The sequence below is a fragment of the Neophocaena asiaeorientalis genome, unplaced genomic scaffold, assembly GCF_003031525.2.
Source record: "Neophocaena asiaeorientalis asiaeorientalis breed wild unplaced genomic scaffold, Neophocaena_asiaeorientalis_V1.1 scaffold167, whole genome shotgun sequence".
NCBI lineage: Eukaryota > Metazoa > Chordata > Mammalia > Artiodactyla > Phocoenidae > Neophocaena > Neophocaena asiaeorientalis.
The window spans coordinates 1,189,126-1,208,213 of NW_020175022.1; the positions used below are offsets into that span (position 1 = coordinate 1,189,126).

Consider the following 19,088-nt stretch of genomic DNA (forward strand, 5'->3'; position numbering starts at 1 on the left):
AGCGCCACCTCAGTCCAGAGGGGAGCTGTGTGCCCGGCTCCCAGCCGGACGGGTTTCGTAATCGCGTTGCGGCCGTTTCCGCCCTCAGCCAGCCGCACCTCTGCTGCTCCGCCCTCGGCTCCCCCACCGCGCCGAGGAGCGAGCCCGGGAGCCCCACGCTGGCGGGCACCGAGCGGGAGCCCCCCACCAGCTGGCGCCGGACGCCTGGATGCCGGAGCAGAGCAGGTGAGGCCTCGGACTCGGTCCCTCGGCCCGTGCGCCCCGCCTGCCCAGTCAGGCGGAGACGCACCGGATGCTGGGGGTGGGGGAGGAGGGCGTCCGCGGCTGTCGAGATGCTGGGTCGGTGGCAAAAGGGGTGCGCCGGGTGAGGAGCCGTCCCTGTCCGTGCTCCGGCGGTGCGCAGGTGAGGCCAATGAAGAGCAGAAGGGAAGACGGGTCTGGAGTGTTGGGGGGGAGACGGGAGGTGGGAAAAAGGTCTCTTTTGAGACTCGCCAACCTCGGTGCTGCCGTGTGCCAGCAAACTGAAGCAGAGCTGGTCCGGGAAGGTCTAAATCTGAGACAAGCAGCCACGCCAGACAGTGACAAAGTCGGAAGGATTCACAGAGAGGCCCAATCCTAGTTCAAACTTGGGAGGAGCAGAGAATTTCTGGGTAGAGTCCGGGGGTGGGCAGAAATGGAGCCTATGTGACTGAACCTATTGGGCAGGGGGAGTTGAGGGCCTAGCCCTGTTTCCTCTTAAGCCTCCACAAGACCTTTCCTGGGGAAGGGCACAGTTGGTGCTGGGGCAGATGCCTGTCACTTGACTGAAAGTTGGGGTCCACCCCCACTTCTCTAGAGCCCCGCAGCAGCCCTCATGTCTGGAGGTCTCCATAGGGGACCAGCTGCAGCCCTGGGCTCATAGCCAGAATTGCCCGCTCCATTTTCTCAATTCTCTTTCTCTCCAGCTGCTTCTTGTGAAGGCTTGTCAGGCAGCGGGGTAGGAGGCCTTGGGGCTGGAGTCAGCGGGACCGGGAAAACCGGTTTGGGGCTAGAACAGGACCAGGGAACTACCTCTGTACATCCTTCCTCCCTGGAACCTTTCTCCCATCCATTCTCCTGCTCACTCCCCAATAGTTTTAAAACTCTTAAGCTCTCCTGTGACCTTGGTGTCTTTTCCAGCTCTGTATTTCACCCTTCCTGTTTGGGACTCAGGCCCAAGTCACAGCACTACTTGGCAGTCAGGGTATGGCCTTATACGATCTAATCCTGATTCTTCCTGCTGTTTACCCAGCCCTTGCCCTTAATTGTGGAGTTGAAATAGTGAGTAGTGGGTTCAGGTGCCTCTTCTTCCTGGGCTGACCAGTTGAGGACTTCATTTTTCCTCAACCCACTCTTCGCTAGATATTTTAAAGGAGAGTGGCAGCCAATCACTCTTACTTCCTTTTCTGGCCTGTTCCCCTCCCCCCTCACCACCACCACCACCACCATGTTCACCCTGCCCAGTCTTCTCCTCACGCTGACCCCACCCCCAGGTTTCAGAGACCCTTATGTCCTGTGTCCTAGGGAATGGAATTTCCTGGTCACTTCTCACCATCATTGGTCATTTCATGCCAAGTCCCACACACACACTTTCCCTCCACCCAGCCCTGGCCAGGTCCGTGGAAAAGGAACAGAAACGTCCTTGTTCCCTCCACTGCCCCTTTCCCTCTCTCCTCCTCCCCCTCTTCTCTCCTTTTCCCTCCCACCATCCACTTCTGTTCACTCAGCTTTGAGCAAGGAGGGTGTTGGGGGAGAGTCCGGTCTCAGTACAGCGTGTCTGGTAGTGTTGGGGGTTTCCTCTGATTCTTCATTGTTTTCTTCATCCCCTCCCACCCCAGACTGACTTCCCCACTGACCACAGCTCCCCTCTCTGGACAGCCGTGTTCTGACTTCCGCCCTGTCTCATTACTCCTCCCCTCCAGTGGTGGGAAGGGAAGTAAGAGAAAGCCTGGACTCCCGGGTCCTTCCATCCCTCAGAAGCTGTGTCTCAGTGTTTCTGTGATCTCATCTCAAGGCTGAGAAGAAACCCTCTCAGTTCTTAGATCAGTGTAGGGTGCCAGAGCATCAGGGTTCCAATCTTGGAGGGAGGGGAGATTCCTATTCAGGCTAAAGTGTAATGTGCGTGAAACTGCCCTATTTGGAATCTTTGAGGTTGCTTGTCTTATAGCACTAGGGGAATGCAGTGAAAATAGAGGAAACCTATATGTGCCCTACCCTGGCTGGCAGTAATGAAGAGGGGAGGAAGTTCTTCCTTGGACACTAATGCTGTTGGAAAGTTCCTCATGTCTGGTTGGCTGATGAAGATTGGGGGTGGAAGTGGTAAGGAGGGAAGAGAGAACAGGTCACAGCATGAGGGGAGGAGGGAGGGAGGGAGGCCCAGGCCCTATGGGGTGTGAGGCAGAGTGGAATGGCACGACAGGACATGTGAAGAGGGTGGGGAGGCTGGAAAAAGATTCCTCATGGGACAGAAGATACCTGGCACGTGTACCTACAACCTGTGCACAGATGATCTCCACAAGACACACATGTGGACATGGGGTCATGCCACATATGTGCAAACAGAGGTGCACACAGAGGAGTGCATTGACATAGAACACAGATAAAACAGAGTGTAGGCAGCCCTCAGGAAGGATCTCAAGGTCAAGTAATAAAAAAACTGTTAAATGGCTTCTGGGAGGGGTTGGATCTCAGTTGAGGGAAATGAGGAAGAACAAGGGCAGGGAACAGAGAGGGAAGAAATTCCTCACTGTAGAAAGTCTTAGGTTCCAACCTGCTGCAGTTGGTCACCTAGGACCTAGGTAGTCAAGGCCTCTCTTGGTCTTAAAGAAAATCTAGGTGTTCAGGGTAAGGTAAGGAAAAAGGGAGGGTCAGGGGTGGAGGCCTTGTTTGTGAGAACAAAAAACCACCATTTCCTCTTCAAAGTCACTTAAACGCCCCTCCCCTTCTGCCTTAAGCCCAGGGAGAAGGGAGGTGGAGCTTGTAGCACCCCCAAACTTTGCTCATTTCTGCCAGTATCATTTAGTCCCCTCCCATCCTCTCTTCCTAGCTTCTAGACCCCTTCCTCTCCCCTCCGTCGGTACCAGCAGCTACTGTTCCGTAACCCTTTGGTGCCCTTTTGGTTGTTTGCCTTTCTCTGAGAGTCAGACTTGGAGGTTCTTATGTTTGGAGAAGGTTAGTGTTGGTTGTAGGACTAGGGCCTTTACAGGGGAGCAAGAAGATATGGGCTCATCAGGAGCCTTCTCAAAGAGTGGGGGAGTGGATTTCTCATTAAAGTTTCTCCTCTCTTTACTTTCTGCTCATCCAGGGTTCCAGGTCTGTGGAAGACGTAACCTCGTGCCTGCTTGCCCACCCCACTCTCTGACCTTGCTAGTCTCTCAGGGTCTGAGACACTGACCTTCACCGCTCAGCTTAAGGGCTCCGAGGACTCCACTTTCTCTAGACCTGTCCAGCTGAGTAAACCCAGGGTGTTGTTACACCTGAGGGGAGTGAGGAGTGGGCGGTCAAGGCACCAGAGCAAGAGCCCTCTGGGGCCTCAGGCAGAGGCGTGAAACTGGAACCATCGGGGAACATGAGTGAATTTTGGCACAAACTGGGCTGCTGCGTGGTAGAGAAACCCCAGCCGGTAAGTCTCCCCCACCCCACCCCACCCCACCGAAACCAGTTACCGTATACTGGGACATAGATACATCAGTCTAGGATCCGCCGTCTAAAAAGCACACTTCTTGCCGCCTTCTCTGTCAGGATAGCTTCTATGGCCTGGCAGGTGTGTACATGGAATAAAGGGGACTGGGTGATGGAGGAAGTGAACAGTCCTAGCTATCTCTTCTTTTTCCTGTCCATTTTGAGTTGGACAGGGGTTGTAAGTGGAGCTTAATACCTGTCAGTTTTCCCCACTGTTTCCTCATCAGCCAGAGGTGACTTTGACATGTCCTTTCTTTGTCCAGTGTTCACTCTGCAGGCCACTGCCCTTACCACCCTGCCTGTGTCCTCTCTCTGTTTATGTTGTTCTAACCTTGCCTTTCATACCCTAGTGATTTCCCTGTTGTAATGCCGTATCCCCTTTCCCACCAGGCCCTTAGCTTTTCCCTTAGTGGTTTGCAACTCTTCCCTTCCTCCACTGTGATGTAACTCCCTGTCTTCTCCAATCAGAAGAAGAAGAGGAGACGGATTGACCGGACCATGATTGGGGAACCAATGAATTTTGTCCACCTGACTCACATTGGCTCTGGGGAGATGGGTGCTGGAGATGGACTTGCCATGGTAACAAGGGAATGGGGAGAGGTTGATATGAGGTTGTGACCTAGAACTGTGCCCTTTTTTGAAAGTTCAAGCTGGGGCCATAACAGAATACTCGATGGGAAGCTAGAAGCTAGGATTCTAGTCCTGGTCTCAGGCTGCATAAATCTGAGATCTGACATTTCAGGTCTCTGTCCTAGGCTCCCTCATCTTTACAATTAGCAGATTTTTCTTCATTGGATGGAGGATATATATGTCTTAATAGTTACTTGGAGGGCTTTTTCCAAAAACCATAATCCTTCTTTCTATTAACTAAGAACTGCTATCTCAGCGCCACAGTAAGTCATATTGTGGTTGGGAGTGTTGGGACAGGGAAAAGGCTGAGCACCTCTATCCTGAGTAATGTTTAATATGCATTTCTGCTCTCAAAATAAGGTAAATGGGCTTGGAGGTAGTGAAGGAATCTTTTCACCAGTTATGAAACACAGATAAATATGGGAGAGTCCTTTGTGAGAGGATCTTACTAGTAAAAGACCCACTTTGTCTCATCCTCATGAAGGTCATTGTGAAGGGAGGCATTGAGACTTACTTCCCTTGGAGAAATAGAGATTATTTTTAACCTTTTCAGATTGATTTGATTTTGTCAAGGAGATGGGGTCAACCTCTTCCCTGGAGGGCACAGGGGAGCTCTTTTACTGTGCCATATGAAGATTTAGGAGAGGGTCTCACGTGTGCTTTTTCACAGACAGGTGCAGTTCAGGAGCAGATGAGATCCAAGGGAAACCGAGACAGACCGTGGAGCAATTCTAGGGGCTTGTAGCTCCAATACGACTGGTGAGTGATTAGAGAAACCCATCCAACACCTCCAGCCCCCTGCCTCGGAACCGTGATCCTCTGCAAGAATGGGAAGTGAAGGGAGGAAGAAAATTAGAATGGAAAAGTCAAAAAGGTAGGATCCAGAAAGGCAGAGAGAAAGGGATGTGCAGACAGGTAGAAACAGAAAAAAAGAGCACACTGTGGAAATAGTTAAGTGTGAACCAGGTGGTACCCTCTCCCTAAGGTTTTCTTCGAGGCTAATCTTCCTTCTTTTTTTCCTTTAATCAGGTTCCACTGTGTGTCCAGCCTTCACCCTGTCCAGCCCAGAAGAGATGCTGGCCCTACCAGTTTCCCTCTTAGAATCAGTAACCCCAGGGCCCCTCTTTTCCCTATCTAATTGTGCCTCAAATGGCTTGGGGGCTGGACTCCCTCTACTCCCTCTGGCTGTAGCCCCTGCTGGAGATGGGGTCAAGGCAGCAGGACTGACCAAGTGACTACTGGTTGGCCAGAAGGAGCTCAGCTGAAGCCCTGGACACTATCAGATCTGAGATAGGAGTTTTCTGGGAACTTGGAATGAGTTCCCTTCTCCTGAATGACGGTCTAGGTGCCATATGTTTGTAAACTCTTAACCTGGAACTCCTTAAATGTGGTGGGTAGGTGAGATTACCAAAGCTGAAGCCGGCTTTGCTAAGAAGCTCCCTACCTCCCTGCCCTTATCTTTCATCCTGGAATGAACTGAAGCAGACGTCAAGCAGGGTCTGGGAGGGTGACCACTGGCTAGTCTACTATTTCTCTTTAGATCTCAGACTTGAAACTCAGTCCCTCAGTATCTCTCTGCCAATACCAGGGTCTTTCTCTAGGTAGGCCTCTAACCCTATGTTTTCTGTAGCATTGCTGGCTCCTAAGATCTTTCCTTTTTTTAAAAAATTAATTAAAAATTCAATTTAAGATGAGTTCTCTTAATTACCCCCATCCTGCTACTACCTCTATCCTTAACGCCATCCCTGTCAGGAGCCTTATTGTTTCCCACTGGATAAGAGTTAAGAGGTGGGTCTTAACCTGAAGTCTTGGGGATCTGCCTTCTGCCCACCTCCCTGCTGGCCTAGAGAGCAGGAAGAGGGATCTTGGAGAGAAACCCAGAATGCAGCAAAACTAGGAGTTATGTCTCAGGGTAGACTTACTGATCACTGAGAATGGGAGTGGTGGTGAAATAGATAGGTTGAAAACAATCATCCTTGAGTGATCTTAAGATCCTCTGGCATGAGAGCCGGAAGACCTCTAGAGCAAGTTTTCTCAAACTAGGCACTTTTGACATTTTGGGCTGGATAATTCCTGGTAGTGAGGGACTGTCCTGTGCATTATAGGATGTTTAGCAGCATACCTGGCCCACCCTAGTTATAACAACAAAAAATGTCCCCACATATGGCCAAATGTCTCCGAGGGGGCAAAATCACCCCCAGCTGAGAGCCACTTGATATTTTTCTCTCAAATGATTTCCACTTGTTCATCTTAAGCCTGAGTCATGGATGAACTGGGGCCCTGTGTAAAGTAGGCTCCATAGGGCTGCACATAATCTCCAAACACTTTATTCAGTGTGTCGCTTGTGCTTGCATGGGTTCATGTCTCTGTGATGGACGTGTACTGTGCTTCTCCATCCTTATGCTGTCTGGAGGAGGGGTTCCTGCAGTGTGGAGACATGAACAGGGTATGGGGGGACTGGGGAAGGGAGGGAGTGAAAAACAGTAGAGCCATAGATACCCCAGCTTATCCTCTCCAAATTTTAAGCTCTGTTTCTGTGCCCTAGTCCTAGAACCAGACACAAATAAGACTCAGGGAGTTTTGTCTGAAGACCAGGTCCCACTGCCCACCTGGCTGAAGAGTCTGCTTTAGGTGGGAAAATAATGTAGGAGTCGGGTCTTCAGGCATTTTCAGTTATCTCAGGTGATTTATTCTGGCCCCTTCCTTGCAGGGTGATGAGGAGGGCAGAACAGATGAGCTCCTGTCTGCTCTGAGATGAGAAGGCAGGGATCTCATTAGCTCAGTAACAGGAAGGATCCTGTTTGATGGTAGTGGGAGTCAGGAATGTGAGAACTAAGATCCACTCTGCTGACTCCACCATCCATCCAGTTTGCCCCCACCTATAGTGACTGAGGTTCTAATTTCAGTGTATTTCCTGCAGATTTGTTTTTAAGTGTTTAAGCTTGGTTATAGAGATACATTCCCAATGTACCCAATTCCAGTCTAGCTAGTTGCTCTGAAAGTAGCTCATCTTGTTGGCCTAAAGTAGCTGAATAGCCTAAGGGTTATACTAGATCTAAAGGGTTAACAGGATAGGGCAGAAAGATGGGGGAACTCCTGGAATCTCCGGTCACCCTGATCTTGAGCCTTATTGTACTGCCTATTTTTTTTTTTTTTGGCCACACCACGCAGCACGCAGGATCTTAGTTCCCGGACCAGGGATCGAACCCACGCCCCCTGCAGTGGAAGCAGGAGTCTTAACCACTGGACCGCCAAGGAAGTCCCTATATGACCTTTAGCTAATCTAGAAAACAATCTTTTCTAATGGAAGAAAATTGGAGGAAACATATCCATTGCTGTCTTCACTTACAGATAACTTAGGCATTTTAACTCAAAACATCTTTTTTAGAAACTGCTCCTTATATTGGTTCTCTTAACTCAAAAGAGTACACAACTTTGTCCCTCAGGTATGGGAATTTCAAGTAAGTTAAGAAGAATTTCATAGCGAATTGGTGAGTGAGATTCTTTTATGGCACCTGTCATGCAACACTGCTTCCTTTGCCCAAACTTAGGTTAACCCTATTACCAATGGAGTATTTAAAAATGGGTAGCTCAAAATAAGCACATGAAAAGATGCTCAACATCATTACTCATTATGGAAATGCAAATCAAATTTTAAAAAAACAATAAGAAAACACTACACACCCACCAGAATGGCTAAAATTTAAAAATTTTTGGCCACACCACGCAGCACGCAGGATCTTAGTTCCCGGACCAGGGATCGAACCCACGCCCCCTGCAGTGGAAGCAGGAGTCTTAACCACTGGACCGCCAGGGAAGTCCCTCTACTGCCTATTCTTTAGACACAATCTTTTCTTTGGTGCTCTCTCACCTTTAGCTACCTTCTCTAATGTGTATGCTACCATCACTTTAACAATATTTAGAGTGATGGGAATGGGTTTGAGAGTCATAATTTATATTAAAAATTGTTGGACTTTTAAATACATTTTCAAATAAAAAAAGTTTAAGCAAAATAGTCCCAGAGTAATCACTACAGGTGTGTGTTGGGTTAAAGGGTAGACGTGGTTAATGAAGGCAACTCCTAGAAAGTGGCTGTCATGGAATTTTGTGCCGACCTTGCCCTTTCTGAGGAGAGAAGGCCAAGTGTCCTGAAGGCAAGGAGAAGATAACCATCACCTCCCAAGGGCTCAACTCATTGTTCTTCCTGTTCCTTTTTCTTGGCATTCATCTGAGATTTTTCAAGTCTTTAAAGAAGTACTTGTTTAAAAACAACTTTGGAAATGAAGAAGATGAGCAATGTCAACATTTTTATCCTGGGGGATAGTGGAAGGGACCAAGCCAGATGCTGCTAGCTACACAGTTCAGTCTTAAGGTTCAAGAGATTTATGGTCTCCCCACCTTCAGGTAGGTACCTTTGTAGAAAGACATAAGACCAAACAATATTTTTTTTTCTAGTTTTGTTTTTCTGTACTAAAAATATCCAGTGGGTGCTGGGATTGAATGGGGAGGAGAGGTTGAGATGCTGACACCTCCTCTTGTGGATGAAGTGGCCGTTACCTCCGATTTCTGTTTATCTGGGTAAGGAAACGAAATAGAGAAAAGGGAAAATAAAACCACATCCATATTCTTTTCCCCTCCTTGTCTCATCTCCCTCTCCCCACAAACTCTCATTCCCTTAACACTGACTGCTGCCCACTATTTATGCTTCTTTTTTTATATTGAATAATGGTATTAGACACAATAAGGAGAAAGATAAAACCAGAAACTGACAGAATGACCAAGTATACATTTTATTGTCCTCCTTTCCCCAAAGGTCCTGTCATCCTGAGACCTTAAGAATATTTTATCAGGTCGATCAGGAACTTTGGTAGCTCTTTTGGTAAAGTAGAGGACAGTCCTTCCCTGAGAATTCTTAAGTTTCTGGGAATAATCCCAGGAGGACAGTTCTTTGGGTTAGCAGTGGTATAGATCATCGGCACTAGTGTCAAACAAACGTGGTTTAAATCCTGCTGTGACTCCGCTACTTTGTAAACCCCCCGTTTCTTTATCTGTAAAGTGGGAATAATACCATAGTATTGTGAGGACTGATCCAGGTAGAGTGCACATAAGACCTCAGATATTGGCAGCTGTTACTGTTAAGCTGCGTTAATAAGCTGAAAACTACGAAATCTTCCACATCCATCAACTATCTCCACATCAAGAGTTCTTTATGTATCTACAATCTTAACAGTTTGGTCAATAATCATCTAATGACCTACATGTTGCCTAACAGCCAAACAGCAGTTGCTCAAGAAATGATAGGTGGAATCAATGGCTAACAACAATGTGAACAGCCAAGGCATTTTATGAATCAATAACCAAACATAAGCAATAGTTCACGCAGACACGCTGGCTTAGCAACAGGGTTCTGGATATCAGGACTTTTCAGATGCCTTAACAAAGATGCTGGCTCATCACTAAACACTTACTGGTTGCATCTCTGTGAACACTGTAGACAGGCTGTTCCAAATATCCTCCAGCCCAGTCCTGACCCTTTTCCAAAAAGCAAGGTCTGGGTTGGGCCTGAGACTGGGGATGAAGGGGGTGGCTCTGAGTCGGCTGACTAGTAGGGGAAGAGTAGTGGTGGTGGCCCTGGTGGTGGTCTGAGTGGTGCAGCTGGTGTCAGGACAGAGACCTGCATCGAGGGGGCACTCCTCCCGCTTGCGGTTGCAGGGGCATTGGTGGTAGGTGCAAGGCCGGTGCTCAGTGTGGGGTTGGCTCAGCGCCCCAACTCGCAGGCGCCCCGAAAGGCCACGCGGTTTCCCGGCCCAGGTCCGGCTCATGGTGCCAGACTTGCAGTGGCAGTGCCACGGGCCCCAGGGCATTGGCACCAGTCGCAGATCCTCGGGAGCTGGCATGGCTGTGGGCAAGGGTGGTGGCCACTGGTTTGGGGTGGACCGTGCTGTTGACCACTGGTTCAGGGTAGTGTCAGAGAGCAGCTGGTCCACATTAGCCTTCCAGGCGGAGGGCCGCTGGCTTGAACTCATCCTGATTTCGGAATCCTGGTCATTCGCTGTAAACCCTGGGCTAGGCCCCCCAGGTGTACTGGAAGTCGTATTGCGAGTCTCCAACTCGGTGTTATTCTTTCTAGCGTAAATCACAACCCTCTCTTCCAAAGACCCATCCTCCTTCGCCGACAATCGCGACCTGCTACCTGTGGACACCGTGGAGGCCAAGAGCTCGGCAGCGGCCGGGCCTGCCAGGCTGTCGGCCACGGCCACGACGTCATCCTTATCCTCCATGTTACCCTCATTTTCTGGGAAACAACGCTCCGGGTGCTCCGGGCGGTGGTCCGGTAGCTGCGGGTCATAGGGCCCCCGAAGCGTTAACTGTCCCTTGGTCGAAGTCAGGCCTTCGACCCCCCCCGCCCGGGGCGCCAGACTCAGCAGCAGGGCCCAGAGCAGCGCGCCAGCAGCGGGGACCATGGGGCTGGGCGGTGTGGGGCTGGGAGGGAGGCTAGTGAGGAAGGCCGGGGCTCCCACCTTCTCTCCCTCCCTTCGGCTCTCGACCCACCGGGTCGTTAGAACCTAGGCCCTTGGGGGAGGGGAGGGGGGCTCTGACGCGCGCGCCACGCCCCTCCCCCAGGCCCTCTCCCCGCGGGTCAGCTCCGGCAGGCGCAGGGGCTCAGCTGAAAATCCCAGGGACACTCTGCAGCAAGAACTCCTGTGCCAGGACGGACAGACGGATTGTGATGTAAGGGGTTGAGGAAAGAGTAGTTCACTTCCTCGGCGCGGCGCTTGAATCTCTCATCGCAGTTTATTAATCGCTACAGATCTGAATTTACGAAAGAGGACAAAATACAGGTTTTGAAAATGCCCCTCCCCAGGCTCACAGGCAGCAGACGTGACTACTGAAGGAAAGAGGGAAACAGAATGGCTCTTCAACATTTAGGGCACTGACTCCTGGCTTCCAGCAGAAGCCCTGCCCTCCCCATCCACCCCGTCACGTTCACAGACTGCTAGAATACCCCAGGTGGAAAGGATCTCAGACTCAAAGAGAGGAGGTTATTTGCCCAAGGTTCTACAGCTAAAGCAGCACAGCTTTGCACTTTCCTATATAAAATGCCATAACATGCACCCCTCCAGCTGAAATGAAAGTCACCCAGCACATCAGGCTCTGGACCTCAGAGCCCTGCTTTGAAGTCAGGGTCATGGAAGGAACGACATCCCATTGAGATGTTTAGATCCAGTGGTACTGGGATTGAGGATGAGATGATTTACAAAACAGCTCAGATGTTTCAGTGTTTAGGGTGTAAGCAGATCAATATCTTCGCTTGGTTCTTAAGCTCATTATTCCAGTCCTATGCTAGGTCCCTCCTGAGCCATGGAGATCCTGGTCCAGCCTAGGAGAAAGAGAGGGGAAAAAAGTGGTACAGGAGCAGACTGGGTGTTACTCAGGGGTTTAGGGAGAGAAGCCAGGTGAACTGGAAGAGGTAGATTAGATGCTTCGGTCAGTCATCATGTAGGATCCTTTGCTCTCTAGCAACACTCCCCCACTGGATATTCTCTCCTATTCACTGCCAACATATCCCTTCTTAATTTCTAGGGCTGGTCTGAATTTCCTCTAAATTCTGTGCTGTGATTACTCCTTTATTCCTTGATGCACTTATAGGATTAATTTTTTTCATTTGTTCTTGTTGGGTACAGTAGTGTCCTGCATGTATGGAGTCTTCCCAGATACAGTGAAGCCTCTGAAAGCAGAGCCTCTGTCTTTTAGTTCCTTTGTTCCAACAAGGCATTAAGAAAGTGGGAGTTGGCTCTTACACATCCCATCCCAAACTTTTATCCTTAAGCCAGGACTCACCGTCTGACAGCTTCTGGGATGTGGACCTGATCCAAGGAGATGAGTTGGGCCAGCTCTCCAAGGCTGTTCAGAAAACGGATCTTCCGTGTGAACTTGGAACTAAAAAGAGAGGATCAACCAAGTGTGTTTTATACGGGGAAGTGGGCTCCTGGAGATCCTTACAAAGAGAAACATAATAAGTAGAAAGTGGTTAAGGCTAGAAAGAGTCAGGGTGGGACAAGAAGTTCTTAATCTTGATTGTGAAAATGGGGAGAGTGGAAACGGGGTCTTTGCCCCCCAAGCCAGTACCTGATGAAGGGCCGAAGCAGTGCCAGGAATGCCTTCACATACCATGTAGCATGGACAACCACCAGGGCAGTCAGGTTTTTCCGGAGCCTGAAGAAGAACATGAGACCATTCAACTCTCCTTCCACCTTCATGCCTGAAGATCAGGTGGAGCTACCTTCTGTACTTTAACTTCCTTCTCTTCTTCTCTAATTTCTAGATTTCTCTGATAGTTGGGTCGAATCCCCATTCCTTTAACTGCAATCTCAGCTCCATCCATCTTGCTTAGCCTCTTCATTTTTAGGAAACTCTCCTCTTGGAACACCTTAGCCTGGCCTTCTCTACCCCACTTCTTTCCTGTGCCCTACACTCCCATAGTTCCTTTTGTACATTCCTCCATCCCTCCATGACCAGGTGAAGACCAGTGAGGAGAAAAAAAAAAGGAACAAGAAGAGAAAAGTGAGCAAATGGAAAATGGAGGGAAGAAAGGAAACAAGAAAAGGGATATCAAGGAAAAAAGGCATATGGGTCAGGGATGAAGGCAGACAAGAGAAGAAGACAATGGAGATGTGAAAAGTGAAATAAACGGCAAGACTATGAGAAAAGGAAGGGCTGCCTTCCATGTGCCAGGCAATGCGCCATGTTGATTTATTTGATTCAAATACTCAGTGGCAAAGGTATTATCATTGACATTTTACAGAGAAGGAAACTGAGTCCCAGAAAGTTAAGTGACTTGTCCACAGTCATAAAGGTAGTAAGTGATAAAGGCAAGATTTGAAACTAGATTTCCATGACTCCAAGAGAGGATAGAAGATAGGAGAGGCTTGGAAAAGGGTATAGAGGGACAAAGAAAAGTGGAAGGGGGAGTTCCCTGGTGGCCAAGTGGTTAGGATTCCGGACTTTCACTGACAGGGCCCAGGTTCAATCCCTGGTCGGGGAACTGAGATCCTGCAAGCCATGTGGTGTGGTAAAAAAAAAGTGGAAGAGATTGAATGGAAGAAAGAATGGCAAGATGGAAAAGAAAAAGATAAGATAGAGCGTGGTAGCCCTCTTGTCCTAGAGGCTCACCGCCGATCCAGGGTGCGGTAACACAGGCGTATCCAGCTCAGAGGTGGAACTTGGGCCCTACTTGTGCCTCCACTCAGGTAAACAAGCAGGTAATTTTCAGCTATCAGCAGCTCCAGAGTACCCACCATATACCTGGGGAGATGAAACTGTCAGGGAAGGTATGCGTTTGGGGTTGTGGAGAGAGAGAGGCACATTACTGTAGACTCTACAATCAGTTACTGATCAGAGAAGGGGTTCTTTTTAATGTTTCCCTCTCTAACATCCACTCTGGGGCACTTTACGCCTTCCACCTCACCTAAACAAGTGTTCCATGACATAGGTGTAGTCAGGGATGCTGCTTCTGGGTAGATAACAGGAAGCAAAGAGGATAACAACACTGAGGCCATCACCATGGTAGCCTGAGGAGGAGAAGGGGAAAACTCATTCAGTCATTGATGGACAGTACATCTGTTTAGGTTGAGAGACTCTGAGGGTCTCTAGAAGTTGCAGGAAGGATTCTGAACCCATGACTGAATTTCCAGCTTCGGCATTTTACTTAAGAAGTCACAGTTCTTACCCCTCCATTACCTCCATGAGATAGGACTTTCTTATAGGGCTCAATGACGGTCATGTCCACTCGCTGCTCCCGCTGTCCTGTTCGGAATACCCTCCAGCGATGACCATCTTCTCCAGCCACATCCCACATACAATCCTGGCCCAGCCTTTCAGCTACTTCACTGGCCCCCAGGCCCTCTGCCTGGGGCAGCTCATCTAAAAAAGAGGGATGAGGAAGGATCAACAAGGCAGAATACATACCTTTAGTACCTTGTAAGTTCCTCAGATTCTTAGAGTTTATTACCTCAACATCTAATTCCTCATTTTTTACCCATGACTCTAGCCCTAGTTTGTCCAATCAACTCAACCCCTTGCTGGTTTCTTTCCTGTGACTCATTATCTTCACTTTTTCACTAGACAAAGGCCTGGAGGTAACCTTACACTATGGTAGGTTGACGGCCCTTGCCATTTTTCCAGATTCTTTCTGCCCATGCTTTTCCTTCCTTGGGTGATCTCATTTATTCCCACGTATTCAATTACTGCCAGTAAGGCGATGATTCCTTTCTAACCCAGACTTCTCTCGTACCACCAGACCCATATCCCTAAATGCCTAGAGTAGACATAACTACTTTGTGTTTCTCTGTCATCTCCAAGTCACCAGACTCCAAGTGCAACTCAAACTCATTCTCTTCCTCCTCTCTCTCATATTCTTTCTTGATGAATGACACCATCCATCTAGTTGCCTGAGAGAAAAAAACCCTTTGTCATCCGAGACTCTTTCTTCTCTACCAGCCGTCAAGCCAACAGGACCCCAGATCCTCCTCCATCTATCTCCATTATATCCTCCTTTTATCATTCTTTCCACTATTAGTGTCCCAGTGCAGGTTCTGAGCCTTTCTCATCTGGCCTTAGTACTAGCCTCCTAACTCGTCTCCCTGCCTCTTGTCTGTTTTCCTCCATTCTACTCTTTACACCACTGCTAGAGCAAGCTTTCTTTTCTTCTCTCCCTTTTTCACTCAAATGGCAATATACATAAAATACAATACACTATACTCACTAATTTTGCATGATCTTTCCATAGCAATAAAAAGAACTGCTTCATCTTAAAAAATAGTGCCTAGTATTCCATGGTATGGATGTACTGTAATATTGTAGAACTAACATCCTATTTATGGACCTTTAGGTTGTTTTCGATCTTTTGAAAGCCATCAAATCTGATGTTAGTCCCTTGATTAAAACCATTCAAGGGACTCCCCATTGCCTACAGGATAAAATCTAAACTCAGTGTGGCAGCAAGGACCTCCATGATTTGTCCCTTGCCTACTTAACACAGTCTTCTTTCATTCTCTCTTTACCTCCCAGCCACAGAATATATATTATATTCTGTGATATAATAATATATATTTTGGTTTTGTTCCTGGCTTCTAAAACAGCTCCTGATGATAAAGGTAAAAGAGGTATCTTTTCCTATTCATAACAAGCCCCTTTCAACCACAGAAGTTTATGTTAATGAGGTGACTTTGGAAAACTTCTGTGGATGGGTGGCTGCCGGTTGCCAGGCCAACCAACCACATGATTAGAGGTTTGGAACTTTTACCCTCTGACCTCTGAGGAGGGGAGAGAGACTGGAGGTTGTGCTAAATCACTAATGGTCAGTGATTTAATCAATCATACTTACATATGAAGCCTCCATAAAAAAACCCTAACTGAAGGGGTTCTGAGAGGTTCTGGGTTGGTGAACACGTGGAGGTGCTGGGAGGGTGGTGCACCCACGGAGCTCCACACCCCCTTTCACATAACTTGTCCTATGTATTGCTTCCTTCTGGCTGTTCCTGATCTGTATCCTCTCATAATAAACTTGTAATCTAATAAGTAAACTGTTTTCCCAAGTTCTGTGAGCTGTTTTAGCAAATTATCAAACCTGAGGAGGGGGTGGCATGCACCTCTGATTTATCGCCTGTCGGTCAGATGCACAGGTGACAACCTGGACGTGTGATTGGTGTCTGAAGTCTGGGGCAGTCCTGTGGGTGAGCCCTTAACCTGTGGTGTCTGTGCTAACTCCAGTTAAGTGTCGTGACTGAATTGTAGGACACCCAATTTGTGTCTGGAGAGTTGGAGAACTGGTTGGTGTGGGGAAAACCCATACATTTGGTGTCAAAAGTGCTGTGAGTAGAGAAGAAACAAAGTTTTCCTTAATACCTAAATAGTCATACTTAATACTCTGAATTCCCTACCATGCCATGCTACTGCCCAATTTGCTTCTTCCACCTAGAATGTCTCTCCAACTACCTGATAAGCTCAGAATGGCATCCTCTGTGAAGTCTTTCTTAACACCTCTCAGGTGGAACTGACCTTTGCCTTCTCCCTGCTTACACTGTACCCTATACATATGTAGATCATAACCTTTAACTGCACTTATTTGTATATATGTTTATTTCATACTAAACAGAGAATTCCCTGAGGGTAGGGATTATCTTATTCATCTTTATAACTCAGTTCTAGCTCATTGATAGCAATATAACAGTTATTCAATAAAACTGCCCTCAATAAATGAAGTACCCCCTTCTCCCCCTATACTGACTACTCTCACATTGGACCAATAAGCTCTACTTTTCCATTCTGATGAAATTTTGCTGGTCTTACCTCTTGGTCCCCACCTTATTAGTTCTAACTTCCGTCCCATTAAATCCATCCTGAGCTTTTTTAACACTGGCCTCTACTTCTACCAGCTCAGTCTTCAGCTTTCTTTCCCACCTTCCCGTTCAAATTCATGTCCACTGTCCAGCTGCTCCAAGTCTGAAGGTGTCTCCAACTCTTCTACCTCCAGGTCAGAACTGCCATCAGGAGAGGAAGGTACAGAGTGGGTGGGAGAGGCTCCGTTATCTCCAGGCCCCTTAGTCAGATTCAGTCGCAACTCTTGGGCACAAAGACGCTTACGCATGGGGCGCTGGCCACACAGGGCTAAAGTGCTGGGGGTTCCTGGGGTTGGAGGAGGGGAAAAAAAAGAAGAGAAAGATGGGTTTGTGTTGGTGGGGGATGTTAGAATTCCGGTCTCTGTAAGTGATAATATGGGGTGAATTCTAAAGAAGGACTAACACGGGACATTTGGGAAGTAGAACCACAAGGGACAGGGTGGCATAACCCTTCCCTGGACTAGAATCAGCGAGGCCTGGGTTCTAATTTACCTACCTGCCTGTGAGTCTCTTTCAGGATTATGAGGATCTCCAGAAGGGTCAGCCTCTTCAGGAAGCAATCTAGAGGGGAAAGATGAAAAGGGGGAAGAAATATAGGCTAAAGGCATTAAGCTGGTATCAACTTATCAATTCCGTGTCCCCGCCATGATATCACCTCTTCTTTCTTTTCTCCACCTCTTTCCTTCAAGTCCCAATTTACCATCGCTGCCTTCCATTTGTGACCAGCCCTCCCTTTTCCCAGCCTCGCTCATACTTCCTCACCTAGGGAATTCTTCATCCTGCCAGTCTTCCTTCAGCTCCAGTTCCCCAAGTCTCAAGGATGCTCCTAGTACTGCTGTTTCTGCATTCTCCCTGACCCTATAGTCTCCCGAAAAAAAGATTATTATGAGACAAACTAGGCAGTGTCTTAAGGGAACTGGAATGAAGAGCAGTAATGAAGGTACAGAGCAGAGGGCAGGCCTTAAAAAGAAGTCAGATCTCTGGTCTCCTAGATGTTTCTACCACCTTCACCACTTGTTAGAAAGCCATCACCCCTACTGTTGGGTTTAGGAGCAGAGGAGGCATGGAAGGTAAAGCTAATTATTTTTACCTGTTGGCAGTTGCTCCACCTGCACAGTAGGGGTGAGAGGTTTTTCACATTACAATTGGCTGGAGCCCGACAGACCTGCCCAGCTGTCACTGGGCAAAGTTGGGGAAGATGTCATCTAGTCAGGCCTGCCTTTCCTCCACCACACTAGGGAGTGGTGAGGGGAAACCACGGTGGAGGGGTAGGGGAAGAAGGTAAGGAGGAAGAGAGATTTGCTGGGAAGGAGAACCTGGACCTTAACTTAGTTCTGGGTCAGCTTTCCTGATGGCCATTCTGGAGGGTGGGTATTAGAAACCGGAGAACGGGGCAGATTTATCAAAAACAAAACATAGAAACTTCCTTTAAAAAAAAAAAAAGCAATAGGGAATTATCCTGGAATCCCTCGTTCCCTAATTCCCATACCTTACTGATATTTCCTACCTAAAGCCACCTCCATCCCTTCTCTGCAAATTAATTCTCTTACAGTCTTATCTCCTCTAGGAACCCGAGATTTGACTTGGAAAGAGCTGGACGGTGGGAAAGTCCCTTAAGACTAGTCACTCCTTGCTTCCAATCAAGTTGGCCAGAGTCTTCCTTACCCGAGATCCAATGTCTTTTCTCCTGCCTCTTGTATAGTTCCCATCTTCAGAAGTCTTCCTGTCGCCTTTAAACACTTGGAGTTGTCGGGGAGCAACAGCTCCCCAACACTTCTGTATCCCCTTTTTCTCTGTCTCAGCTGTTGTTGCTCTTGCCTCCAAGGAGGAGGGAAGGGTGGAAGGGAGGTAAGTAACCTCACCTTCAAACAGGTTTTGCCACCTCCCTTCCGAAGAAGCAGGTCTGCACAAAAGAGAAACCGCGCCTATTGGGCGGGTTCTGGGGAGGAGACTACGTATTCTAAAGTGGCTAGTCTTGGGTGAGTCAAAGAAGGCAATTTTCTAGACTCCTTAAAACCTTCTGGAAGCTGCTTTAAAAAAAAAAAAAGAGGTAATGGTAGAAACCATTTTAGTTTTAAGACTATCGTGGGCCTACTTTTCAAGCATAAGCAGAATCAAGGACACAGAAGTATGTTATGTTATGTGTAAGTATGTTACACTTAACTGGAAGAAACAAATTAAAGGAAAGGCTGAGGATGAGGGGAGACATAAGACTGTTGCTCCTTATTCCCAAAAAGAGTCAACAGAAGGAAGACAGTATGTACAGCAGAAAGAAGGGAAATGAATCTTGAGAAGGTTAAAACAATTATCAGAGGGAAAGGCCTGATTATAGTTGTAAAAATAGACAATAAGGCCCCA

General features: G+C 48.0%; 3 protein-coding genes across 4 annotated transcripts; 1 reads left to right on the forward strand and 2 right to left on the reverse strand.

The window, feature by feature from the left end:
* The first annotated feature begins 87 nt into the window (after window positions 1-87).
* Window positions 88-6,018, forward strand: CDC42SE1 (CDC42 small effector 1). 2 transcript variants are annotated; one of them, XM_024762888.1, is made up of 5 exons: window positions 88-225; window positions 3,323-3,640; window positions 4,168-4,278; window positions 5,000-5,088; window positions 5,359-6,018. In XM_024762888.1, the coding sequence occupies exons 2-4, from the start codon at window positions 3,587-3,589 to the stop codon at window positions 5,072-5,074; spliced, it is 240 nt and encodes a 79-aa protein (XP_024618656.1). In that variant the 5' UTR covers window positions 88-225; window positions 3,323-3,586; the 3' UTR covers window positions 5,075-5,088; window positions 5,359-6,018. The 2 variants fall into 2 exon arrangements, with proteins under 2 accessions (XP_024618656.1, XP_024618658.1); XM_024762890.1 differs by lacking the exon at window positions 88-225 and adding an exon at window positions 286-403.
* Window positions 6,019-8,819: 2,801 nt separating this feature from the next.
* On the reverse strand, window positions 8,820-11,020 carry CUNH1orf56 (chromosome unknown C1orf56 homolog). The gene is given in 4 exon segments (XM_024762825.1): window positions 8,820-8,903; window positions 9,798-10,612; window positions 10,615-10,706; window positions 10,708-11,020. Coding segments are annotated over 4 exon segments (1,014 nt in total). The 5' UTR covers window positions 10,794-11,020; the 3' UTR covers window positions 8,820-8,882.
* A 7-nt stretch (window positions 11,021-11,027) lies between these two features.
* BNIPL (BCL2 interacting protein like) lies at window positions 11,028-18,958 on the reverse strand. Its single transcript, XM_024762823.1, has 10 exons — window positions 18,396-18,958; window positions 17,493-17,588; window positions 17,227-17,291; window positions 16,792-17,016; window positions 14,071-14,253; window positions 13,799-13,901; window positions 13,504-13,635; window positions 12,460-12,546; window positions 12,172-12,270; window positions 11,028-11,710 (listed from the first exon to the last, which is right to left on the reverse strand). Exons 1-10 carry the CDS (start codon window positions 18,437-18,439, stop codon window positions 11,674-11,676), a joined length of 1,071 nt encoding a protein of 356 aa, XP_024618591.1. The 5' UTR covers window positions 18,440-18,958; the 3' UTR covers window positions 11,028-11,673.
* Between the last annotated feature and the right edge of the window lie 130 nt (window positions 18,959-19,088).

Coding starts and splice junctions, on each gene's coding strand:
- CDC42SE1 (XM_024762888.1), top strand. CDS start 3,587: ATGAGTGAATTTTGGCACAAACTGGGCTGCTGCGTGGTAGAGAAACCC. Junction 3,641..4,167: donor TGGTAGAGAAACCCCAGCCG/GTAAGTCTCCCC, acceptor TTCTCCAATCAG/AAGAAGAAGAGGAGACGGAT. Junction 4,279..4,999: donor CTGGAGATGGACTTGCCATG/GTAACAAGGGAA, acceptor GCTTTTTCACAG/ACAGGTGCAGTTCAGGAGCA.
- BNIPL (XM_024762823.1), bottom strand. CDS start 18,439: ATGGGAACTATACAAGAGGCAGGAGAAAAGACATTGGATCTCGG. Junction 17,589..18,395: donor GAAAAGACATTGGATCTCGG/GTAAGGAAGACT, acceptor GGGAGACTATAG/GGTCAGGGAGAATGCAGAAA. Junction 13,636..13,798: donor GTCATGGAACACTTGTTTAG/GTGAGGTGGAAG, acceptor TCATCTCCCCAG/GTATATGGTGGGTACTCTGG.